This window comes from Neomonachus schauinslandi, chromosome 1 (assembly GCF_002201575.2).
Source record: "Neomonachus schauinslandi chromosome 1, ASM220157v2, whole genome shotgun sequence".
NCBI lineage: Eukaryota > Metazoa > Chordata > Mammalia > Carnivora > Phocidae > Neomonachus > Neomonachus schauinslandi.
The window spans coordinates 184824861-184852217 of record NC_058403.1 but is presented as its reverse complement, the minus strand read 5'-3'; the positions used below and the strand labels follow the sequence as shown (position 1 = coordinate 184852217).

The following is a 27357-nucleotide window of genomic DNA, read 5'->3' as shown; positions in this document are numbered from 1 at the left end:
GACTGGACTCCATCAAACTAAAAAAAATGATTGTGTTTTAAGGGATACTACCAAGAAAGTGAAAAAGACAACTGGCAGAATGGGAGAACATAGTTGCAAATCATATATATGATAATGGTTTAGTATCCAGAATATATAAAGAACTCTTTCAGCTAAATAATAAAAAGACAATTTAATTTTTTAAATGGGCAAAGGATTTAAATAGACATTTCTTCAAAGAAGATTTACAAATGGTCAACAGACACATGAAAAGATGGCCAACATCACTGCAAATCAAAACCACTGTGAGATACTATTGTACACATACGAGGGTGGCTATAAGAAAACAGATAATAAGAACTATTGGCTAAGTTGTAGAGAAATGGGATTTCTCATACATTCCTGATGGGTATGTAAAATAGTACAGCTACTTTGGAAAACAGTTTGGCAGTTCCTCAAAAACTTAAACATAGAGTGACCATATCACCCAGCAAGTTCAATCCTAGGTATATATCCAAGAGAGTTGAAAACATAGGTCCACATGAAAACATAGGTCCACATGAACATGAATGTTCATGGCAGTGTTACTTGGAGTAGCTACAAAGTGGAAACAACTCAAATGTCTATCAACTGATGAACTGATAAATAAGATGTGGTAAAGCCATATAATGAAATACTATTCAGTATAAAAAGGAACAAAGTGCTGATATATGTGACAGCATGAATCTTGAAAACATGATGTCATATGAAAAAACCAGTCACAAAAGGCCACATGAGATTCCATTTATATGAAATGCTCAGAATAGGCAAGTCCTTAGAGACAGAAAGTAGGGTGGTGGTTGCCCAGGGCTGGGGAGGGAGGGTTGGGGAATTATTATTCATAGGTCAGGATTCTTTTTAGGGTGATGGAAGAGTCTTGCAATTGATTGTGGTGATGGTTGCACAGCTTTGTGAATATACTAAAAACTACTGAATTGTATACTTTAAAAGGGTGAATTTTATGGCATGCAAATGACATCTCAATTTTTTTAAAAAAGAGCTCAAGGGGAGAAAAATTCAGGAGGGATAGAATTTTGGAAAGTCTGAATTCAAAGGGATCTTAATGAACATTAGAGATCACCAAAAGCAGGGTTTCTCAAGTGGGCTCTATGAAGCCCAAGAGACTTCAGGTGGGCAGCAAAGAAATGTAGAGGTGGAAAGGAACACGGTATCTTGAGCACGGGGCCCCTCTTCTTGCCCCCCTGCCCTTCACTCTATCCAGAGCAGCTCTCATTTTAGTTATTTCACATGCTGGCCTTCTTGGTAGGATTTGAAGAACTGATACTGCAACTCAAAATAGCCTGAATTAAATTAGAATAGTGTTATCATTTTATGGATGAGAAAACTAAGGCCCAGCTCATTTGCAGCACAGCCAGGGTAAGAATCCTGGTGGCTGAACACCCAACCTGAGCCTTTCTCGGGGTGCTGTCCTTCAGGTGTGAGCCCTAATCTTAACTCCTTTTTGGACACTGAGCCTCCACACCAATGATTGTCAACCTGTGGTCTCCAGACCAGCCGGCAGCATCAGCATCACCAGGGAATGGGTTAGAAATGCAAATTCCTAGACCACACCCCGGACCTCTCAGAAATCCTTGGGGTGAGACCCAATGATCTGGGTTTTGAGAAGCTCTCTAGATGAGTCTGATGCTCACTTAAATCTTGAAAACCACTGCTCCGGGTCACTCAAAGGCAGCACATGGAGCCATGAAACAGAACTGTGGACCCCTTGCATTTGCCCCTAGTGCCTAGAATATAACCCCTGAGCAAATGTCCCTCCAAAGAAAGTCAGTCGGGAGCAAGTACTAACAGAGGTGGCTGAGGAAGCTGATTAGTGGGGAAAGAAGGTTGGAGATGATGTTGTCAGGAAGAGAATACCACCAACCCACATTTAAAAATGGAAGGTGCCGATAAGAGAAAATAAATAACGAACAAGGAGCAAATATAATTTAGTAAGAATTCTGAGCATGTAAGGCTGGTATCGAAAGATCTGATTTAGGAGCAATTTATGCCAATTGGCATCAACATGAGAGTTGCCAGAAATGTTTCTGAATTAATTCTAAATTGGTATATGAATATCTAGCTGGCTTGAGGCCATCAGAGAAAAATGATCATGATAGTCTTTAATCAAGCCCGAGTTGCTGCTTCTTTCTCCTTTACATTTTAAATACCACTCTGGAATTGGAAACCAAGCAAAGGACTAACCTTTTGGTCAGGGAAGATTCACAATCAACTCAATCTAAGGAAATAGGAAAGTCTGTGATTTCTTAAAAATTCAGAACCTGCTGGCTGGGGATGGGATAGAAGGGTGATAAACATTATATATCCTGGAGCTTGCTTGATGCAAGAAAGAGAGCCCTCCTGCGGTCCAGATGTTCAAAGTGATAAAATGCACTTCAAATGTGAAAATGACTTGCACTCTGGCAAACAGCTCCGTTGGAGATACCAGCCTAATAAATAAGGTCATTGCACGTTATTTGACTTGAAGGAACTTTACGGCCACCCCAACTCTAGCCAAGAATCACTTCCAAGTGACTGGCATTCTCATTAGCACATGCCTTAGAAATTTACTTACCAAACAGATACCAAACATTCATCTGTAGCTTAATCCACACATGTTAGAAGGATATTCTGAAACTAGCAGGCTAGTGTAGATGGAAGGAATTTGTGAAGTTTTTTTTTACATGATCAATGGAGGGGGGAAAAAATCTGTATTTTTTTTTTTTTTTTTTTTACCTCTTGGCCCATTTCCATGCTGCAAAGTTTTGTTGATTGAGCTTTGGCATCAACCATAACATTAAACATGGTGCATATTGACTGTGGGACTCGAAAATCTGTTGATCGACTGGTTTTTTGCAGCTTAACTTCAAATGCAATCCTGGTTCTATTAAAACAAAGTAGGAAAAGACCAATTCAGCATTCATGGCAGCAGGTGGAGGAGACATTTTCTGAGAGGTCAGTGAAAAAGAAAATTGAAGGCTGTAATCAGTTTCAATCGACAATGACTTCCCATGTGTTCTTTTAAAAATGACTTTCCCAACTAAGGAAGGCCTATTCACGGAGACAGCCACGGAAACCCTCCCTTTCTCGGCAGTACACGGAACACCTGTAGCTCAGCGTATTTCTGTCTATAGTTTACATGCTATGGAGATCCCTAATTGCAGGAGAATGAATGAATTAACAAAAACCCAATTATAGCATTATAGCATATGTAAGTTCTCTCACATTGGCAACTGCCTACCTTGAATCACTTCATTAAAAAAACAAAAAACAAAAAAGCAGCTTTTAATCTTCAAAATCTCATGGTGGGGAAAAAATCTTAAATGACATTTGTTTTTTTTTTTTTCCTTTTGGTTTTGAAAGAGACTGAAGTAAAAAAAAGATCCAGTTGTTATATGGTTTTAAAGACTAAAAAAATTAGATAGGTACCTTTGGAGAGGAAAGTTAAATTAGGAGAAGTGGTATCAGGGGACTTCCACTATATTTGTTGGCAATGTCTATTATTCTGTGATCAGAGAATATATCTCTCTATATTTTTAAGAGTATATATTTTTAGTAAGTGAAAATGGCACAATATACTTACCAATTCAAGAACTGTGTGATGGTGCAAGCTTAATGGGACATAATTCTGACATAGGTCAAATTATGATCCCAGCAACGTGCTAACTGCTCACAGGAAAAACCTAGTCGGACACGGCCAGCTGGTAATACAGGTGTGAGATTTAATCCTTGGTATCGGCATTGTAAAGGGGACCAGCTAGATTTTAAAAGGTTTTAGAGAAGTGGGTCACATCATCCCATGTCTTGAAAGAAAAGCACCTGGTTAGTAAGTGGTTTTATTAAAGCTCCTTTCGCCCAATGCATCTTTTCAGCATTGTTCGCCGTCAGGTTCTGGAGATCATGCAGCCACCAGGAAAGCATTGCTTCAAGAGGTATTAGTAGCAGTTTTCTAACAGTGCAGAGGAGGACCACACAGCTAGTTAGCTCAGGAAAGGATGCCAGCTTGCTAACACACCCTGAGTGCATGCAGGGAAGCCAAGTATAATTTCTAAGGTTGGAAGCCTAGTTCTTAAGAAAAAAACTTAAAAGAAAAAAAAAAACCCTTAAAGCACTCCTATATATTATATGATCATGTTAAAGATAAATGTATTTTGGCTTCTAAAGACTCGGTGCATTGAAGTAGCTTTCTAATCATGATGATCATTTTAAGCTACACTGAAAATACATCCTTTCTGGTCTTGTGAAAAGGAGGTCTGATGGGGACTGAGTTGGACAGGTCCCTGTGCTGATCTTCTGAGGCCGGCACACCAGTTCCGGCCCAATTGGAGAAAGGGGAGTGCTACATCGTTCCCTTACAATGAAGTAAACGTCTTCTGTTTTCACAGGGGAACTGTGTATTGCCCTTGGAGGGTGCGAAAAGAGGAAACCAAATGCAAAATTAGTATGACTGCAAGGGCTCCAGGGAGGAAAATGCCAGGGATGGAGAGGTTACTGAATTCAACTGACTGTCCTTGAGGACAGGGTTAGGGAGCCGGGTTTCGATGGCACACAGTATCTGGTATAGACTAGACTAGAGGCTCTGTCATGTCCATCGGATGAATGATTTAAATTTCCCAGAAACTTGGAAATGAAGAGTGCTTGATTTACTTTGGATGTTGTATATTTACATCTATGAAATAATGTCCTTATGGTGATGTCCTTCTAGAACGACGACCGTTTATTCCGTCACAAAGAGGAAAGCATAGATTCTAGGCTCTAGTCACATAGATTCTATGTCTTAAAACATCCAAGGACTTTTTCACGTTTTACCCTCTGCATCTGGAGGTCAGGGGATGATATTTGCACTTATATTTGCAGTTGTCTGCTTTTGTCTGGGGATGTAATTAGAAGGGACATCAAGAAATTTAAGCATCTGATGTCAAGTGTGAATGTGCAGTTGATCAGCTTCTGTTAATAAGAGGTTACTCAACAGCTACTATGTGCCAAGCATGATACTGGGACCTGGGGAGGGCCAGGAACTCAAAATAAATAAGATAAACTCCCTGCTGGTGAGGAGTTCACACTCTTTGAGGTGGCTGGCCACAAAGATTTGTGGTAACAGTCATTGTCTACCTTTCACATCCACATGTCTTCCCATTTTTCCCCTATCAACTCCCCACTTCCTACTCCCTACTCGAAAGACTGGCTTCTCAGAAGGGCATATCTATTTTTTTGTACAACTGTGTGCACAGATCAGAAGCCAGTAAGTGTTCATTCTAATGTGCTGCAGCCCTGACTACAGATCAGGAGAGAATTTTTCACCACAGGGGAACTGCCCCATAAGAAGTCTTTGGTGGAATGGTTTGGCTGCAAGAAAAGAGTTGCTTTTCCTAAAACTGATGGAGACTATATAGGAAATGATAGAATTCAAAATTCTAAGGAAACATCTTGACCTTGAACAATAGGTCTGCCTTTGGTTTTAAGAGTAGGAAGAAAAGAACGAAACACACAATTTGGATTGCCAGGACTTTGACCTTCCAGAAGTGCCGTCAAACACCTGCCCAGACTCCCCCCAGCATGTACCTCCTTCCCCAGTTTCTGCTGAGATGTTCACCTGCCTGGACCTGCATTGTTCTTTTGCCCTTTTGGGTTCCAGTTTTGACGTTATTACTTCTCTTTTCTTCTTCCAAGATATAAAATTCAGATCACTCCCAGACAAACCCAGCCCCCATCACCCACAACTGATCCATCAACGAAACTACACAACATCTGGAGATCTGGAGTGGCCTGCGCTGCTTGTGGTCTTTCTTTTTTTCTTTTTGTTTTGAATGAAGAAAAATAATGGAATGATTATGAACTGGAAAGGAACTTGGATGTGTGTCTGGGGAGAGACAGGGTGATGATAATGATGTTAAACCAGAGGAATTCCATCTCTGTGTCTGATAAACACATCTAGATCCTCCAGGAGGGAAGGGATGCGGTCTCTCATTCTTCATGGCATGGCACACCAGGAATGTAGCACTGTGTCTGGCAGGTAGGAGAAGCTAAACAATCTTTGCTGACTGGATGCATATTGTTCTCATTTTCTTCTCTTCACCTTCTCAGAACACTCTACCTGAGAACTTCAAGTGCAGCATTCCCACCTCGACCCTATATGCCATGGCCACAAAGCAGGCAATTTGTAGAAAGTTCACATGGATGTTTAACATCTCCTGCCCCCTCACTGATGTCTAGTTAGATTTGGGGCAGGACAACTCAGAGTCGGCACAGAGTATGTGCTCAGTTCACGTATATGGAACAAATGATGTTGCTGAGATCCTGCTCACATTTCTGCAAAGGTACTCATTTCCTGCTACCTGTACCGGGTTTCCGGGCTCCAGAACTGTGCATACTTCTCTTTTCTCCATCAGCCATCCCCCTCACACACACACTTACACCTTACACACATACTTTTTAAGTAAATATTGTGTGTCAGGTGCTGCTAGATACCAGGGATACAGAGAAGAACAAGAACAGACATGGGTCCTTTTCTCATGGAGCGAAGTGAAAAAACTGGCTACCATATTGTGTGGGGTTTGGGACAGACGTGGGGCAGGTGAACAGGAGCTAGACTTGGGTGGCCACCACTCTAGCTGACTTGGACAAGCAAGTACCTTCTCCAAAAAAAAATCCAAATTATGGGCAATTGAAAGAGTGGCCACCTACCATTCTCTGAGTCAGAGTGTAGTGGGGAAGGCGTGCGGGGCCCGTCCAGCCACCGAGGCTTACCTTTTGACACAAGATTCAATCATGTCACTTGCCATCAGCTTCAGCCGTTGTTCTAGGTGCTTTCCAAACTCTTCCTCAGGCCAGTGCAAATCCCGAATGAAGGTCTGAAGGGCATCGAGTTTCCAGAACAGATCTTCTGAAGTGCCTGATCCATTACTGGCAGGATAAAAATTAGAAAACGAGAGTCACCCACAGGCTTTGGATTCTGGAAAAGCTGACACAAAGACAACTAGGTGCTAGAAGGCTTAAGGCAAACAGTGGCTTGAACATACAAAACGACGCGTGTTGGCGGTGGAGGTGGGGGCCATCTCCACCGGCAGATTTTGAGTTTTACCATACATGACTTAGTCTGCTTTGTTCGGCCAATTATTCCAGACCAGTGAGAAGTCTGAGGAAAGAAAGGTGTTGCCCCACAATGACGAGGAGAATGGTGTATGGTAAAAATCAGCCTTCTTTTAATAACCACATTAACACATGTGATGATTCAGATGAAGGCCACGAACCAGAGGGAGAAGTCAGTTTCAACGGATAATAACTACATGGCATCATGCAGTTATTAAAATTCAGGGTTTCATGCACTTCCCCAGCTCCCCTCCAGAACGGAGGTGTCTTGAAGATTGCACAAGACTTTCAGTTTTAAAAGGACAGTGCTAACAAAGTGGTGAGCGAGGACCTGCTTTCTCTCTTGAAGAGCTGGAAAGAAACTGGGGTGACTCAAATCAAGACGAGTACATCTGGATACCTTGAGTCCAAGATTCTTGTTCAGTTTGGTTCTCACTCCAATTATCATAGACCAGCCTGTTGCATAGGCAGCCCCAGGACGAGGTGAGTTGTGGGGGTGGGGGGTGATGAGCCAACAGGGGATATTTGCAAAACGTTAGGGCTCAAAACCTGAGCTCTTTTTACCATTGTACCACCTTACCCAGTCGCCTGTACAGATGGAGAAATTGGTCTTGATTCCCTTCTGTACAATGAAGTCTAAGAAACTTTTACCTGGGGAATCCACGGAAAGCCTGTGTATGGGAAATGCTCCATCTCTCACCCTCTTGTCTTTCTCTGGCTGGCTTTCCCTTTGGTTAACAGTCCCATTTGGAGCTCTGAGGGGTGGCCACCCACCCCCCCTTCCTCGCATACCACTAATGCTAACACGGTAATTTATAAAATGTCCAACACACCATGCATTACCACTTGTTCTGACATCGTCTATAGAAACAGATGAGAGTGGGTGTTTCTATTGTGACAGATGCCAGCTGCATTGAATTAATGCTTCAGAGAGAAATATAGCTAGTGCATAAACGCATACACAGCTACTGTGGGGTGGGGAGGGGGCAAACTCCCAGCATGCCGAGAGGGAGCCTACGGCCTGGACCAACAGGGTAATGTTTCCAAGGACAGACCAGTCTGAGGTCAGTATGTAGATGTATCTGACACGAAGGAGCAGGTAACATGGAAACACGTCCTTAAAAATGAAAAGTGGCAAAGGAGGAAACTGGAATTATGAAAAGATATAGAATCAGGCATTTCCTGGCGGGTGATTGAGGATCTACGCCTTCTATTCAGATCCTGCCATAAGCACCGTTCAAAAGTGGGGGAATGCGTTATTTCTCCGTGAAAGTTCAGCCTTCCCCCTACTCCCCATCCTATGCTTGGGAAAAAGAAACCCCAACTTTGTCTAGTCTAAACCCTGTTTTGGAACTGCATGGTTGTATGTTTTAAATCATTAAGTACATATGAATGCAATAATTGGTATTTATTACAACAACATTTTGACACCCATCTGGTTTCAGAGTTTCAAAAAATTCTTCTAGGGTTTTTTTTTTTTCTTTTAAGAGCTTATTATTAAGTTTTGACATGAGGAAAAGAATATTTTCTTTTTATTTTTAAGATAAACTGTTAATGTTAAGGCAATAGCACCAAGACTATTTTGATTGCTGAGCAGTTACCAAAATGTGTTCCCACTCATGCCTTAATTAATTGAATGGAGACCATTATCTGCTTTATTACAATGTCTTGATTCATATCTTTTCAAAAACAATGTCACAGAGCATGCATAGAAGAAGGTGAGAAAAGCTTTCAGATATTTATATTTTAATTTTTAACAGACTACCTAATCTAACTTTTGATATAGTCATCTTAGCATGAATATGATTTACTTTTTTTAGAAGAACTTTTTTTCAGTTATAAATTTTTGGAGGTTTTAATTTGTCTTTAAAAGAGAATCAGACACATTAACTATATGATTTCATTGTGCACTTGTGAACGAATAGAGGTTTTTAAAAATGTTGGGCAACTTCGAAGCAGCCAAGTAGAGCAGTCATTTAACTCCCTGTTTCTACCTGGATCACTGCAGAAATAAAAATGTTGAGGGCCATCTTGATGAATGTGATTTCGAGATTTCAAAACATCACTGCCAGTTTCAGATCATTTTTTATTCCTTTGATAATAACACTTTCCTTTGAAAATGTGCCAATTTATTCTTTCAAGAAAAAGCTTATCTGGCCTATAATTAGCTGTGGTCTAAGAAAAGGATCAAAGGAGGGTATAGAATCACTAAACCCTATTTCACTTATTAAATCATGCACATGGTTTTAATTTAATTTCCCTGAGGTAGAATTTAGGGGTGCTGGATCTTCTTCTTGCTACAGGAAAAAAAGAAAGTGGGTTCACTTCCTAAGCTAGAAGTGGCAGCTCAACCTCGACCCCTGAGCTCCTGCCTTTAAAGGGGCGGCCAGGCCTCCCCAAAAGACAAACCCCATGCATTCCTGGCATTTGTATAGATGAATGTAAAGAATGGCCCTATCCTCATACCACAGATGATACAGCTACTGCAAAATTTAATTATTTGTTGTTTGATTCTTGCATTCTCAAATTTAGATATTTTCTTGCTACCTAGATCCCAATGCTCCATATTGCATTATGACCTTGGAAAGTATCTTTACATAACATAGACATTACTAAGGCTTGATCCATTCAGAAGTTTTCATTTAGCCCTGAACATACTGTTACTATATCCTGCCATTTGCTGACACCAGAAATATGCTTTATGGTTTAAACAGTCTCTAGGAATTTTTTATTTAAAGAAAACCCCAACTTCTAGGTAAGTGTGCTTTCCTCTTAGATTTGGATCAGGCCAGAGATGACTGGACAGCCCATCAAAGAGGTTTCTTGGACTATTTTTGAATGAAGAACTCCTAGAGTCATGGCACCTGAATTAAAAAAAAAAAGAAAAGAAAGAAAGAAAAGCAACAATAAAACCAAAACAAAACATGGGCAGTCTCCTTTTGCAAAAGAATTCAGGAAGTGAAACATAGTCCTCAAGCGTTCAGTGGGCGTAAGACAAATTGTTAGTGCTGTATATATAGCAAACGTCTTACAAACACACTGCATGCCAGAAATAAACAATATTGTCTCTGTATGATCAGCAAAATATGTCTAATTATCCATCTCCATCTCTGTTATATAGGATGTATAGAAATAAACAATACATATCCATGCCAAGATCACTTAAATTTAAATTAGATCTAATGTGAACTGAATACACACTCAGCATCATATATAGCAGCCATCCATGACGGTGCCGAAAAAGTAGGCATTTGTGGGATGCCTAGAGGGATGTTAACTGGTAGATTTGGTACTTTGGGAAGGTTCACATTGGGTAGGTTCACATTGGGTAGGTTACTGGTTAAACTCCTGTGGAAGAAACAGACAGAAAGAAAAAATACCATCACAGTGACAATGCAGATGTGGCAGAAGCACATGAACAGTTGTAAATAAATTGGCTAAGTCCACAGCAAGACAACAGTGAAAACTCAAGCAACACACTTCAGAAGACAGCTTATGGATGGGGAGCTGTGGTGCGGTTCAGAATTCAGAGAGAAATGACAAAAGTGAATGGAGAAAAATTAACCACAGAGTGACTTAAAAGTGTGGAAACTCGAAGACACCCATACACAATGATCACATTATTTAAATGCCGTGGTGAGGGGCTTTTGGCTTCCAAATCTACTGCCGTGAGAGTCTAGAACTTGTCTGACGCCAAGAACTTGAAGTTCATGGAATTCTTGGCATTGGTGGAGCTGGGGCTGCTGGGGAAATAGCTGGGGTTGATAGCAATAGTGGCGCATTTTCATTTTCTTTTATTCATAAATTATTTTTGATCGAGGCACATTTCTCAAGTCAGATATTAGACACAAGGCATGATGGGAAGTTCACCCACTTGAACACATACTTTCCAATTGTTACTTCTGAAGACAGGTGTATGTGCAACAGGGTGTCATAGTTGATGGCAAAGATGAAGGAATTGTATCAAGAAGAAGGATTAGCTTTGAATAATTGTACAAAACCACTTAAAGAAACGTCCTCCCTCACACTAAGTCCAATTAAAATGGAGAACTGTTTACACACGTAAAAAGACACCTAGGAAAAGAAAAGAATCCCAAGCTCCCCTCTAATTCTAAATTCTTGGAGCACAAGTGGATTTCAAATGTGGCCTTGTGTTAGAGTAGTCACCCTTGGAAGTGAGATAGAGACTGGAAGAAAGAAAGCAGGGCTTTAGAGGTGCTGGGGATGTTCTGTGTCTTTATCTGTGTGATTGTTACAAGGGTGTGTTCAGTCTGTGAAAGTTAACCAAGCAGCACATTTTTCTGTAAAATATTAAAATTAATAAAAAGATAAAAAATGTGACCTGCATTAGTTCTTTGTTTTTTGAACGAAGATGGATCAACTGACATGATGGAGAGATGGATAACTTTATGAATAAAGAGAGAAATAAAACAAAAACAAAACCCCAACTCGAATCGAGCATATCTCTGTGGAAGGACTGTGGCATTTACTGCTCCACAAACTGGCACCGTGTGTCTTCTGTAGTGGCATTTTAAGGGTGCTCCATCCAGCCAAAGTCACTGGCACGGTAGAGCCCAGCCTAACTCTGCATCTGAGAGGAGCCTTCCTGTTTAAGTGGAGTTGACAGAACTTTGGCACAGGAGTTGAGGGTTTCTTTTTGGATCTTGCAGAAGAGCAAGTTTTGCCAAAGCAGCTCTGCCCCGGGCAAGCTGTGTTTGACTAACAGAACTCTTGCAAGGGCTGGAGCTGCCTCTGGGCTTGCTTAGCAGGGCAAGCCTCCGGATAAGTCAGAAATCCTGGAACCTACAGAGAGTCTGGACACCTGCCTCCCTCCAGAAACAAGTTACTCTTTCCCAGTGGCAACACGGATGGAAAAACCTAGAATGCAAAATTGCCAACCTGGCATTCTTTTCCTTAAGGGAAACAGGTGTCACACGGGTTAGTTCTTTACACTTCACATTTTGGGAAAGCCAATTACACTTCTCTACTTGGGATGAGAGGGTGCTCTTCTTGGAACGGTCAAGAGATTAGCTAAAGAGGACTATGAAGTAGAAGGAACAATGGAAATTTTCTTCGATGTTTCTCTGTTTAACTGGAGAATCTGCCTCTGAAGTCAGTCCCTAGTGGCTCTCAGACTTAAACACTGCCATGTAACAAAACCGTTGGCGATTTCCATGAAGACATGTGTAAGCCCACATAAGCAAATGTGATCATTAGATGATACACACACTGAATAATGATCAAGGAATTAGGAGATCTTTAGAGATGGCAGCCTGGCAAGTTAAAATGTTAATTCAAACAAATTAAAAGTAGCTAGGAATGAATAACATACAGATGTATGCAAAAGCAACTTAATTTAAACATATTAGTGGATGGTGGGTACACAAATTAGAAATGAGCTTTGTTTTACATATGCAAATTTGAAAAATACTTATATTAATCAGAACATACTGTATTTGTAAAATATGACATTTTGGCTGGACTACTGTGCTGGACTCATGTAGAAACATTTCCTTCATGTGACATACTGTAATGCTCTATGTTTAAAAGACTAAAACATGCTTGATATTTCTGTTTAGCAAAATAATAGCGTGTACTATTAATGTTACTAATATTTTATTTGGATATTAATAACTTATATTAATAGTCAAAGAGGCAATTCCAAACATAATATACATGTGAAAGGGGAGAATTTTCTAGTAGCACACGGGTCAGGTCAGGCTCCAGGAGCTGCTGATGGATATAACAAATTATTATTTTAGAGGGCCCTTCAGCAACTACCTAAAAACAAGTCCATCACATGCTTCTCTGTGAGAATCATAATGGGATATCTCTGGATAGTATAAAAAGTGTGAACTGCAATCCTAACAACTGATATATGTTAAAAAATAGACTCATTCTGGGGCACCTGCCTGGCTTAGTTGGAGGAGCGCATGACTCTTGATCTTGGGGTTGTGGGTTTGAGCCCCATGTTGGGGGTAGAGATTACTAAAGAATAAATAGACTTAAAAAAACTAGACTCATTCACTGTGGGGACTCTGCTAAGAAAGGATAGATAGCACCTATTCAGGTCAAATGCGCATCCCTGGGGCACTGGATTAAAAAGTTCTCATTTGTTCTCTCTCTCTCACACGGATGAATGTCACAAATGTGCATACCTCATTTCTATGGATGAAACGACTAGAGGTAGAGACATCCCTCACTTCTGGAATAAATTCTAATCAAGACTGTGTCTCCCTGCAGAGATGATATGGTCGGGTATTCTCTCAAAGACTTCTGGATGGGGACAGATTTGAGATTCAGAATGCCTCCCACTTTATGAGCCATTCGTTACATGAATGTACATCTTGTCTTTTGTTGCTCTGGACCCTAAAGCCTTTCTCTGTGCTTATCCTTAGGTTAATCCTTAGCTTGGGGAAGTGGGCACTCTCTGATATCTTCCTATAGTTTAGAGTGGTGTTTCCCAATCTTTTATTCATTAGCACCATCAGGCCCCCAACTGCCTTCCCCATGAGAATTTAATACCATCAATACACTGTAGATCTGTTTATGTACTCTAGGTAGACCTGTGCTTTATACATATACATGACAGGAGTAAAATTTTTTTTTTGCCCCTCTGCCCTGCCAAGAACCAATTTTTACCAGCCTGGGAGCTGTAAAGCCCCTGTTTGAAAAGTATGACCTAGAGAATAAAGTTCTAAACTTCATGGGCTTTTAGAACCTCCCAATCAACTTTCCAACCTATGGCTTACCTCCCTCCTCATTTGTGCTGGCCAAACTCAAACATTCACTGTTTCTATCACATACCCTGCTTTCTCCCACATTTCTACGTTTGCTCATGCTCTTCCCAAGCACCCTTCCCCTTTGGAAATCTTACTCTCCAAGCTATTTCCTTCGTGACTCCTCAGTGGAGATTCATTCATTTCTACTCTATGATCTCATCATTCTTGGTTACATTATTTGTACAGTGGTAAATATTTAAAGTCATTTTTCTTGTGTGTATGTTGCTCAGACCCAGCCAGATTGAAATCCCTGACCAGGGGATTGTATCTTTTCCTTTTCCTCCTCCCCATAGTTTTCCTACTGTAGCCTTATAATTTTCAGGCTGTATGGTTCCTTAATAAATGTCAGTCAGTAAATATTTATTGAGCATCTTTTGTGTCCCAGGCCCTATTCCAGGTGCTAGGGAGGCAGTGGTGATCAAATGGCAGGGAGTGAATATGGAAAAATCACATTTTCTAGAATGCTAGTGTTGAAAAAGTCTTGGGTATTCAAAATCCTTGTTTTACAAAAGAGGGTACTGAGGCTTGGGAAAATCATCTGACTTGCCCAAGGTCACCCAGCAAGTTAATGTCAGAGTCAGAAGTGCAGACTCCTCCAAGTCTAGTACTTTTGTATTTCATACCAGGTCACCTACATGTTGCTAAGATGTCTTTGGTCTGACGGTTTATGATCATTAAGATATCAATATCCTTGAAAATCTGGAAAATGGAAGTTATTTTAAAAATACTTTTCATATGTATATCTCAGGCAGAGAGAGATAGAGTGCATTTTGAGAAATGAGAAACAGGTTTTTCAGTGTGCATATATCAAGAACAGTGTTTAGTGCAACCATTCAGAACCATCCTAACCTGAAATGGGCAACCATGAAGCACAGATTCTCTGTGCCTGGAGGTGTTTGAGTGGAGATTGAGAGAAGGTCAGTCAAGGAGAGGGTAGTGTGGAGTGGGTACTTGGTACTAGTCCTGGGAAGCTTTGGATTGCATGCTTTCTAAATTTGCTTCCACACTGAAGGCCAGAATGACTTGACTAACAAGGAGCCGATTCTAAAAATCTGGTAGAAATGTTGTCCAACTGCCAGTTAGGAACAAAAGATTTTATTCAGGCTATGGGAGAGTTATGAACAACCTGTCCAGCAATGGTCCTATGACGTGTCCTCATGGACACCCACGAGAGGGTTATGGGCTCTGGCTTGAGCCTGTTCTTGACAGGCTGACTATCTTCAGCTGTGGTTAGAAGCTGTGTGATGACATTTTTCACAAATACACTGAGATTCTAATTATGACTGCATCTGGCTTAATGGAAACAGAGATGCAGCTGCCCTTTCTCTCCGTGCAGAGATGGGCAGCCACCTTTCTAGAGAAAAGCAGCAATAGGACTTGGCCATTTGACCCTTTCTCTCAGGTAGCTTCGGTTGTATTGAGCCCAAAGGACTGTATCTCTGTTTTATTTTATAGGTCCATATTTTGAAATAAGAAAATCTGAAGAATAGAGAATATTTTTTGATCTATTTTTAGCAAGCTCAATATATTAGTAGCATTTTCTTGCCAGAGTGCCATTTTTCTTTAATATTTTGAATGCTAGTTTTTCTTTCTTTTTTTTTTTTAAGATTTTATTTATTTATTTGACAGAGAGAGAGGAGCACAAGTAGGCAGAGAGGCAGGCAGAGGGAGAGGGAGAAGCAGGCTCCCCGCTGAGCAGGGAGCCCGATGCGGGGCTTGATCCCAGGACCCTGGGATCATGACCTGAGCCGAAGGCAGCCGCTTAACCGACTGAGCCACCCAGGCGCCCCTTGAATGCTAGTTTTTCTTGAAGTAAGCTTTACAATGCATTTCTCAGTCATTTTACCTATAATCAAGTGCGGATTATGGTTGCCCATTTCAGGTTAGGATGGTTCTGAATGGTTGCACTAAACACTGTTCTTGATATATGCACACTGAAAAACCTGTTTCTCATTTCTCAAAATGCACTCTATCTCTCTCTGCCTGAGATATACATATGAAAAGTATTTTTAAAATAACTTCCATTTTCCAGATTTTCAAGGATATTGATATCTTAATGATCATAAACCGTCAGACCAATCAAAACGGAAGGACAGAAGTACTTGAGTATAGCAATTATTTGAGGGAAAGGTTATGTGTGCATGCGTGTGTATGCGTGTGTGTACATACTGGAGGGACACATGTAAGAGCAGAGAAGGTTGAGCGAACTAAATCTATTTATCTAAGTCAGTTTCTTTTTTTGAGTAAGCATAATAAAAAAAATTACAAAAAGGTCACCCTTGACTTGGAAAAATATCCAAAAAGGAACATGAATCTCTGCTTCTTCCCTAGCAGTCAGATAAAAGCTTGTACTTTCTCTTCACCTGGTAGGAAGTATAGGGAGACTCATTCTTCTTAGCACATAAAAGCACGTGCCCAAGCTCTTTTTACCCTTCATTTTGTGCCGGCCATTCTGTTAACTCTGTCATAGCATCCACATTCTGTTTACAAATCAGCTAATAAAATGCGTGTTGTTTCAAAGTATTGTAATTTAGTTTACGTTTTAGTTGGCACTTTCAAATACCTCTACGTACTCTAAAAGGCACGTTCTATTTACCGTTGAGTTGAACAGACCACAATCACAGTCACTAACCAATAGCACAGTTTGGGACAGCAAAAAGCTACTTGAGGAAAAAACAAAAAAACAAAAAAAATCTGCATCAAACATTCCCAGGTTATTCTTCACAACTATTAATCCTTCCCTAATTTTCAGGTCTTTAAATTACTGGTCCAAGAGTTCAAATTTTATTTTTTAAGCATTAAAAAAAATCCCCAACAAAAACCTTCCTTGACTAACACTTCCAATTGTGAAAATAATTTTGATTCTACCTTTATGTCTGATGGTATCAAGAATATTTAATACTTCAAGAGGAATAGCAGTTACTTGCTTGAAGAATTTAACAGATTATAAAATGACATTGGTGACATTATCACAGAGCCTCATGACAATTCTCAGACACTGAGTAGGGACACTTTAAAAAATCAGTTTTACAGATGAGAAAACAGTTCATAAAGTTTTCAAGCCTTGCCTTCTGGCTGGTGAGTGGAGGGCAAGGCCCTAACTCTGGGGCCCTTTAAGAAATAGTGACAGATACAAATCATTTCCTCCCATGTGGTCCGTAGTAGCAGCATCCACGTTTAAACCCAAGTAAGTAAAAGCAATTTCAAGACCATTACTGTTTTGAAAACGTGAACATTACTCATTTGAACCTTTTCCTTTTCTCAGATGTTCTCTACAGCACAACTGTCTTGAATATAATGAGCATTAAAAAAAATACAGTCACTTGTTCATGCTTTGTCATTAAGGGACCCAGTTTAATTCTCATGAGTTAAAAGTCAGCAGGGCCATATTAAGAGATGGTAAAAGCCTGAGAATAACAAGATAAAATTTAGATTTCTTGGTGCTTGCAAATGAAGAGCAACTGCCTATTAACCTGCTCTCAGTGGGGTAAGTCAAGAAACTCCTCTCGTGACTTAGACGTGGAAATGAGGGGGTGGGGTGACTGAGAAAGCTATTTTGCACAGATTTCTTTATCAGTTAGAGTCATGCAGTAAAATATTAGAGGAAGAATCTCAATCCAGAAAACTGCTTAGAGGTAAGGTACAGGTCAAGTCTTGTAAATTGAGAAAAAGAGTTTTGAATATTTGTTCTGGAGTGTCTCAAAGTGTGCTGCACATAGCTCCCATTTTGCTCTATACTGGTTGCTACTTCCCAAAGATGTAAAGGACTAGAAAGAACAAAATGTTTTTCTTACACAAAAGAAAAAAAAGAGTCTAACAGGGTAAAGCTAATACCGGGCTTTATTGGAGCTTTTCAAACCATACCAGAAAATTCTCTCCACCTAGGAGCCTACTATGTCTCTAGAAAGGGGAGCCTGAGACTGACCCTCTGGCAGCCCTGAGTCACAGCCCTCCCCCTTGCTGGGAAACGGAGGTGGCACTGAATCTGCCAGACATTTTCAAATAAGATCTAAGATTTGTTAAGCAATTGTGGAAATTGCCAAATGCACACCCTACAGGATTTCCTATCATTGGTCCTACAGGATAGATATTCCACTGGGGGAAAAAAAAAGTAGCTAAATACATTTAGGAAGCTCCTGGTGAAGCAGAGTTAAATAAGGGTCTGTATGACTATGTTCTCCGGGTTTTCCAATATGCTGTTGTGCTTTATGGTTCTCCAGGAGATATGTGTGTGGGGTGGATGAGTGGGGTATCTAGAGTTTTCTAAACATATCTGGCCATGGAGTTCTTTTCTTGAGGTGTGTCTCAAAGGCCTAGACCAGGAAATGGCAAACTATAGCCCATAGGACAGCCTCCTGTTTTTGAAGATAAAGTTTTATGGGAACACAGCCACATTTGTTCATTTGCTTTTTGTCTCTTTTTGGTTTTTCGCTACAACGGTAGAGCTGAGAAGTTGTGACAGAGATTGTGTAGTTGAAAGGCTAAATATTCACTATCTGGCCTTGTATAGAAAAAGTTTGCAGACCCCTTGCCTAGACCCCTATGGAACACACTGTGGGAAACATTAATTCCTAAGGATATCACCACTGGAGTAAGATACACAGTACAAACATCACAGCCAAGTTTATATCCCTTATTTCTTATTTATCTTGTTCAATAAAACAAAGATTTCATTTCATAAAACATTTCTTAACCTCCTCCCACCTCCCCTGCTTTGGACAAGGACAGTATGAGCATCACAGTTGGAAACATGTACAGTGTTTCCTCTCTGTCCATGCTAACAATAAAAACTATAAGACACCATTAATCCATTTCTGTATGACTCTCCAGCCATTTGCACCCAAACTCCGATGGTATCAAAAAAGGTTTCCTTACTTGACTGGTTCCCATGACTCCCGCTCAAAGCCCCTGTGAATGGATTGTGCAATTGAGGACTCCATCAAATCCACATATCTAACCACAAGTGGGGCAAACAGGTCTTGCAGGTGTTTGTGAAATTTTCCATTGCACAAATTATCTAGAACAGATAAGCAAAACCTTGGTAAGAACCTACAGTTGCTTTATCAGCATACAATGTACATACAGAAAGGATTATCTTCTATATTAAATATACTGCTTCTAGGGGATGCAAGAAAAAGGGGGGGTATAAAAGCACATGAACAGCACCGAAGCTCATGATTAGATCTGTATGGAAGGAAAATGGAATTCAAAAATATTTCACCCATTTGTTTCATTCTTCTAAAAAGGAAAAACAATCATGCTCCTTTAAAAAACAGTAAAAACAATAACCGACAACTGTTTTTTAGGTTTTCTCCTTGTACCGGCTCCCCTTCCTCCCATGACATTAGCAGAAAGAAAGAACATTCTGTACCCCTCCCTTCCTTCGTCACTCTTCTTGGAAGGAAGGTCTATTTTATGCCTATGTATTGCTGTAAGATACTGAAACACTTGGGGTGTTATTTAGCTAGAAATTGTTTTTCATCTAGAAAACACCTTTCAATAAAAATTTCAAAATATGAAGAGGTTAAGTTAATTAGCTTGTTCAAAAGCAAATAAAACACATAGGCATGAATATCGCTTATCCTACTGCTCTTGGGCTCTTTTGCCTAGTTAAGAGAGGGCTTCGGTGCAACAGGACATTTGTTGAAAGAAAGAGAAGGGCCATCAGCTGTAAGTTTGGTTTTTTTAAAGCAATAAGAAAACTCTGAAGAGGTTTCACTAGACTGTAGTCTGACTGAGCCAAAGACATTTTAGTGATCTGTTTATCTGCACACTACTTAGGAAAGTCAACCAGTCAAAGATAGTACATACAGTCGGTACGGAGAAAATCATTCAGCAGTTGAAACAGTGGAAAACTGTCCCACGTGTCTGGGGGCTGAACCTCTAATGCTGCATCCATGTCCACTGCAAAAAGTGACAGGAACGTCTCGGCATGCTCCACCATCAAGTCTGACCACCACGCGAAGGCCTTTGAAATTTGGCAGAAAAACAACAGACAAAGAGGCGATGAGCTTCTCTCTCCGACCTAAGATGTGAAGTCAAGCCCTCACTGGTCAAGATTAACTGTGCATCAGCAGGGTTTGGTAATTTTATTGTAAAAAGAACAGCATTTTTGATACAATGGAGCCTCTCAGCGTCCCAAGGCCGTGCCTTTTCATCATTCCAGGCCTGCCTCAGAAAGTCTTTATTCTGACCTGCTGGTCGAGGATGCAGCTGTAGAAAGGACAGACGTGGAACTTCTGTTCAATTTACAATAACCCAGTAGGTTTGGAGTCATGCTCTTTGTCATTGTTGGCTAGCTCTTGCTCTAAGGTATTTGAATTTGGGAGTTTCTTCACTGTGTTTATGGGTTTTCTGCTGGTCTAACTTGAAAATTTGCAGTTAGGGTTCACTTATATCTACATATCTGGGCTTCATTGTCTATGGTCTCATACAAGCTCAGCAACTCATATTTCTCTATGCATTGGTCATGTTACTCCTATTTCATACCAGGTCACCAAACGTTTGAGTCAAAATCTCTTTAAGTGGGGAGCCTCTGGTTTTGCATCCTGTCTGTAGGAAAGATCAGGTGTAAGCTAGGAAACACTCAGTAAGATTAGGACTTACTTTTCTGGGGGTTGGACACATATGTACATTGAAAACCAAAAAATATCAGTGAAGTAACTCATTTTCATGCACGTGGGTCCTTGGAAATCATTGTGCAGGGTCTCAGGGGCAACATTCACATCGGACTGGGCCAGATGTGAATGCCATTCAAAGGCATGCATGCATGGTGACTAATCATTTCTGGCAGGGAGCATGCAGAATGAGTGACAGTGTCAACAGGCCCCCCCCCCTTTTTTTACTGATTTCAAAGAGAGCAGAGAAACAAAAACAAATTGCCAGCCCCTTCTTGTCCCCCACCTCCCCACCCAATGCCGTAAAGTATTTACATTGGAAACACTTTCCGGAGCATTCACCGAAAAAAAGATGGGAAGGCATTTGGGAATATGAAAGATGATTATGGAAATAATTCCATAAATGAAAGAGTTTGTTCAATGGCCAAGCTCTTGTGTGATTTATTAGTTATTTGGGGATATTCTAACAGCCACTAGGAGGCAGAATAGGGGTCCACCTCTCTTCTTTCATGAGATTTCATTTTACTTACTTCTCCTTTATCAACATGTGGCTGGTGTGCAAATTAAATGGAAAAAATCAAGTCATGGACCATTCTGCAAGGTCAGCTTGGCTGGAAATAGACACCTGCTGTTTCCATTTTAATTTACAGTAAAACCTCACTGATTCAGAGAATGAGAGAAGAGAAATGCTCATCTGTCAGCAAAAAAGCTAACTTATGGGGTTTTCTAAAAAGAGGTATCATTTCACTGCTTTCAAATGCAGTCTCTAATTGGGCACCAAAGTAAAAGGTATTTGCTGGTTACCATATCGATGTATCATAAATGTAGAAATTAAAAAAAATTCTAATAATTGTAGACAAATTGACCTATAAAGTGAAGTCAAAGAGACAGAAATTTTAACTTCAGAGGTCCTGATATGAAATTTATGAGAGAGCCTTTAGAATTTCCAGAGAGAGTTGAGATCACGTCAAACATTCTACTTAAGAAAAATTATAAGAGCTGCATCTGCAGTTGAATTGTCACAAGCATTTGTGTCTGAATCGATGAGGTTTTATTGTAGTTTTACTAACTCGGCATGAGAGCCCTGGGGCTTGGGGCTAGCTCCCCTGACTACCTGACTAAATCCGGCAGAGGAAGAAATCCTCCACTCCACTCCCAGAGCTCTTCCAGCCACCTGTCTTTTAGGCAGAGACTTTCTAAATATTGGAACTTGCTGGAGTCCCACTCCCACCCCCAACCCTATATGGGGGGATGACTCTCATCAATCCTGATGCAGGATATTTGCAAAATCCACAAAGGCACACCAAATGTTGGCTGGTACTCATTCTTTAGTTATTTGATTAATTTTACATCTTCAGGGTGAGTCCAAGTAAACAGTTACTAGGGAGACTGAGTTGCCTTCCCAGACACGATTTTGCTCTAGGATGACAGGAAAAAAGCAAAAACAAAGCACAGAACAAAAAACCAATCCGAAATGCCTGAAATTAAAAATGTCTTAGCCCAACCTCATACCTGGTTCTTACCACGTTTATTTAAAAGTTGCAAACCAGAGGCCCTAAGAAGCACCCACTTCTACTATCTATCGAGAACTTAGTCCTTCACTGGAATTTTAAAAAAATTGAAAAATTACCTATAGTTGTTGCATTAATCATCATGTAGACAGACAGCCCTACAAAGAACAATGACTACTCTGATGTGAATTATCACTTTTGAAGTCTGGCAGAGAAACTTAGGATTCTAGAATGAAGATAATTTAAATATAGTAGTTGTAGGAGAAATGAAGACCAAATCTATTTCTGTACACCCAAGGTCATTCCTCCAGTACTTCATCATCAAACCTGACTCTCTGAGAAGGAGAAAAAGATTCTGGCAATGGTAAAACAAACAAACAAACAAACAAAAACACCAAAAAGCCATTATCATAATTTCAATCAAATGAACAGAATCTGTGTGACTGGGTTGGGGCAAGGCAAGCTTTAAAATTAAAACAAAACAAAACAAACAAAACATCCAGACCCAACAACTATATTTATTTTATGCTTGCTCATACAGGTGAATGCTATTTTTGTACATGAGTTAACTCAAAGTTTGTGGGCATCTAAAGTCTTTGGAAATCTTTTCCGAAGACAATAGGGAGATGTACTTTGGCTTCTAAACACTTACCTGGTGTGTTTCATTATTTAAAGGCAAAGATGTATGCTTTAGGAATACAGTCCACCACACTGAACACATTGTATATTTTGTACACAAACTACATGTATATATGTACCCCTCTGTATACCACAATACATATATACATATACATACGTATACATAGAGAGAGAGATTGGGAAGGTGGAGCAATGATACATGAAGGCATAATTTGTGTGTGTGCGCGCGCGTGTGTGAATAATTTTTTCGGCTCTGAGAGCAGAATTAAGCTGAAATTAAGAGGTAAATAAGAGAACTGCTACTGTATCATGCCTGGGTGTATGTGTGATGCATTTCTAGCTGATGAGCATGTTTTCTCTTGGAGCATTTAATTACTTTGTATTGGAATTAAACATGGTTCTAAGGATTATTGTTTTCTTGGTGGGGGAGGCAAGTCTACTTGTCAATTTCATTTGTGTGGTGCCACCGAACAGCATGGATCTATAGCCAAGATCCATGCTTAGGATTGAGTGATTTTCTAGAGTTCACTGAGCACTCAGAATATACAGTTGAGTACTGGTCAGTGGAAAAAAATCTTCATAATTCATTCTCTGGGCAGCAAAACCTCATCTTAATTGTACCAGGGCAAATTCCACTTCTTTAACCATAGCCCAGGGGCTTTTCTTGACCCAGGTATCCCCTGAAATCAGATGGGCAGCTTTTAAAAATTACTGATAGTCAGTCCCTCCCCATGAGATTCTGATTAATTGAGCTGGGGCGAGACCGTGGCATCAGCCATTTTTAAGAGCTTTCCAGGTGAGTGCAAGCTGTAAGTGAATGCTAAGAACAAAGGGTGCTAACTTTCTGGACCACTCTGCCTTGCAATGAGCCTACTCTTCTCTCAACATATTCTGTCTGTACCACTCAGTTGGTACTTTCCACATAGGTTTTGTCCTTTTCATGATCACATATTCATATATTTTGCTTCTTTAGCAATTTGTCCTTAATAATGTAACAGCCAAGCTTTGTTGAGAACTTACTATATGCCAAACAAAACACCAGATGCTTTGCTTAATGTCGCTTTCCATCCCAACAACGACCATCTGAGGTAGATTCTATTGTTACCTCCCATTTACAGGACTAGACAGGTTAAGTAACCAGGTTGAGATCACAGAGCAATGAGGAGGTAAAGCTGGAATTAAAACTCAAGCTTATCTGGCACAGAACCCAAGCTATTGGCCAATCTGCACTGTACCGTTTGAAGGCTAAGACTACCTTATGTCTCCTTGTCCTTCCAAAAAGCACTGAGGTAGTAGCCTCAGTGCTCAGCAGATAGGTAGCTTTTGATTGCTGATTGAAATTTTTGTGATTGGATGAAATTATTAGTTCAGGAAATAATCTTGTACATTTACCTAAAACCAAACCGAGTCTCCACATTCCAAAGTATGCTGAAGTTTTTAGTTGTAACTCCCCAAGTTAACAAATGAAAATGGAATTGAATTTATTTCTACTCTATGTATTTACCCTGAATGGCTTTTGACTGTAAGATTAAAATATTTTTATGATGATGGTTATTAGGGCAGTTTAGGATGATGATTAGCACTTACTGAAAGAAGTGCTTTTTGGAAAAGAAAAAAAAATATCGGGGCGCCTGGATGGCTCAGTTGTTAAGCGTCTGCCTTTAGCTCAGGTCATGATTCCAGGGTCCTGGGATCGAGCCCCGCATCAGGGTCCGTGCTCAGTGGGAAGCCTGCTTCCCCCTCTCCCACTGCCCCTGCTTGTGTTCCCTCTCTCGCTGTGTCTCTCTCTGTCAAATAAATAAATAAAAATCTTAAAAAAAAAAAAAAAAGAAAAAAATCTTCTTTGGAATATCAATTCCCCTTTGGTACCTCTTCGGAGGTATGGAAAATATCCATCCTTCCTTAGCCTGTAGCAGCCTCAGAGAATAATGTGATTACAAATCAAGCATGTGTCATTTTTCTTCTTTTACTTAAAAGCACAGCAACACAGCTGTGACTGAGGAAAACGATCTTCTTCGTATCCATGTCTTCAGAAATGTGTAGATTTCGTTCAACATCATGGGAAAAGCCTCAATGTCCTGATCAGGGTAAGGCCTCTGGAGATGATCTGGTGGGCACCCAGAAAGAACATACTTACCGTCACTTAAGCCTGAAGGGCCCCCAATCTGAAAAGGATGTCCTAGAGGATGGAATCAAAAAAAATTCTAGCCCAACTTAATTTTATATGTCTGGAGGCATGTCCTAGGGTTTCCATGTTTGGAGGGTGTTGATTTGGCCCTTCTTCTCATTCCTGGCCGTGTACTGCTGGGTGCTTTGGAGATAGTTACACTCACCTCAAGGGGTCTTCACCCCATTCTTATGAGGATTTTCGGGGAAATCATGATTCTTTGGCACTCTCTCTATATATAAATACTGTATATATGGTTCACATACAGACAGTCGTAGAGGAAGATTAGTATCACTCTGGCCAGGTACGGGTTACTACGGTTGGTACTCATCTGCTGTGAGAAAGGGAAGTACAGACGGACATAGGAAACTGAGACAGGCTAAGGACAGAATCCAGGCAGGTGGGAGGCGCGTGTCGGGATGTAACTGCCGTCGTTGTTAGGTATATCAATCGCTTCATGCACGCACAAGAGAACCCCCACATTTACCCTGCCGTGGAGGGCCACCATTTCACAAGCAGTCCACTGGAAGTTGCTGTTACATTCCTTGGGTCAGTGTTAGAAAGCAGGAGCACCCAGGAAAAGTCCCAGTAGAAGACATGGTACTGGAAGGGCATGCACAGACTATGACAGCAGGTGGCTGGCTCATTCGGTTTAGTCACATACCTCTTTCCCCTGCCACGATCAGCCATGATTGAGTGGAACAGTAGAAAAACAGGGAGGAAATTTAAATATGCAATCAGGCATTAGTCGGGACGGTTGGATTTATGGTGTATTATATATTATTTAACTATACTGTCAATTTTCATTTATCATGGGAATGATCATTTTAAGTGCTTGAGAAATTGCTTTTATGGAAGGCCTTGTTTCCCCTTTAGCTGTAGAATTAACTGGAGAGGAAGAGTGAAAATTAGTGCAATTTTCAAAAAGGTTATTTTAAGAGCAATGATTTTAAATCTCAGTTTTGAAACAAGAGCTGATGAAATAGTTTGACCATAATGGAATCTTGGAATCTTTTTTTTTTTTTTTAAGGGTTGTGTTGTTTAAGTCCCTACAGGTTTGGGATTTAGTTAGCCTTGAAATCCCTTAGTTTAAAATGATTATCAAAATGATCATTTTTGACAGTGGTTCGTAAAAAAAAAAAAAGACAGAAAGCTGTATCTATCTATTAGATGTATGTTGGCGAATCGACAGGTTGAACAACACAGAATAATTTGCTTCCGTCACTGTGTTTAGCAACCTAGGTCATCTGAGATTAACAAATGAAGACTCTAGTGCAAGCAGAGAGTAAATTACAGAGATAAATTCAAAAACATGGCCTGTGATCCACACACCAAATAAAATAAATAAAAACAACAGTGGTAGCAACAACGACAACCACAGAAGACCAAAAAGTATATTGTGTGTTCTGGACAATAACCATATGCTGCTTGAATAAATTATCTTTAAAATATACTTACCTCTTTTGCTTCTTGCTAAAACATCTGAAAACTTAAGCTGAAATGGACAACATGCAACCACTTTTTGCTTGTTTTACACAACCTTCCAAAGGCTTCTCCTTGCAACACTTCCCCTTTCCTTCTGTTTGCAAGGCCAGTTAAAAGAAAATGGGTGTTAAGGAATCTTGTTCATGTCGCTGGTAGGATCAGTTCTGCACTTTCCAGCTAAGGGACACCCAAAGAAACATTTTACCGCCATGCCTGCTCACCTCTGCGTGGTGCTCCTCATTCTGTTGGAGAACCTCAATGACTAGCTCAGCAAGGCGGATTGTGTCTTCCAGCTTTTTGGCAGGAGTGATTAACCGGCCTACATTTTCTGTAGTACAAGAATTTGTGTTAAAATTCAGCGAAAGCCTCAGGCTAGTTTTGTGGCCGTTAGAACTAGTGGATAAGAAATGTCAAATAGTTACCAATTTTTTTTAAAGTTTCATGCAGATGTTAAGTGCCACGTAATTAGTAGTGAGCAAACCATAAAGCCATTTTGTTATTATCACCATCGTCCTTAGAATACATATTAAGAAAAAGCAGTGCTCCAGCTTCAAATTTGCATATTAAGCTACCTTAAGTTTATGACAGCCCATTTCAAATTTAGTGACATTTTGTACACACGTTCTTTAAAGACAGCATAAATGTACTATCTTAGATCACCCTCTAGACTGTGTTCATGCTACCTGAAGTGGGAAGCTTACTCTTGATTGCTGTGACATTTGTTTCCTGCATTTATCCCTGAACATTTGATACTACAGCATTGTTTTTCATTACAGGTCTGCACGTTTAACAGGTACTGGAATGTTCATTTTGAGCAAACAGAATCAAAGGTCTGGCTGTTTTAAGTTGTCCAGGGAGGAGACTGAAAGTTAAGAGACATTCCTGGGCCATTAGGTAGAAGGCAGGATAGAATCATTAAAAGGGTGTTGGGGGTAGATTACAGGATGAACTGGTGGGAGTTTGTGCCACCTGTTGGTACAACGGGAATTTTATCAGGTGGGTGGCAACAATGTATTCAAAACTGTTTCTTTGTTTTTAGTTTTGATAGTGTT

General features: G+C 40.3%; 1 protein-coding gene across 7 annotated transcripts in view; it reads right to left on the bottom strand.

Moving 5' to 3' along the window:
- Positions 1-27357, bottom strand: part of CADPS (calcium dependent secretion activator) — a 467508-nt gene that overhangs the window by 75297 nt on the left and 364854 nt on the right. For 5 of the 7 annotated variants that reach the window (XM_021695231.1, XM_021695232.1, XM_044916729.1 and 2 more), the window contains 5 exons: positions 26527-26633; positions 19698-19854; positions 18762-18903; positions 6763-6918; positions 2752-2899 (listed from right to left, as the gene is read on the bottom strand). In XM_021695231.1, the coding sequence (XP_021550906.1) occupies positions 2752-2899; positions 6763-6918; positions 18762-18903; positions 19698-19854; positions 26527-26633 (710 nt within the window). Of the gene's footprint in view, positions 1-2751; positions 2900-6762; positions 6919-10305; positions 10453-18761; positions 18904-19697; positions 19855-21033; positions 21055-25484; positions 25494-26526; positions 26634-27357 lie in introns of all 7 variants that reach the window. The other 2 variants (XM_021695230.1, XM_044916715.1) reach the window with 2 other exon arrangements.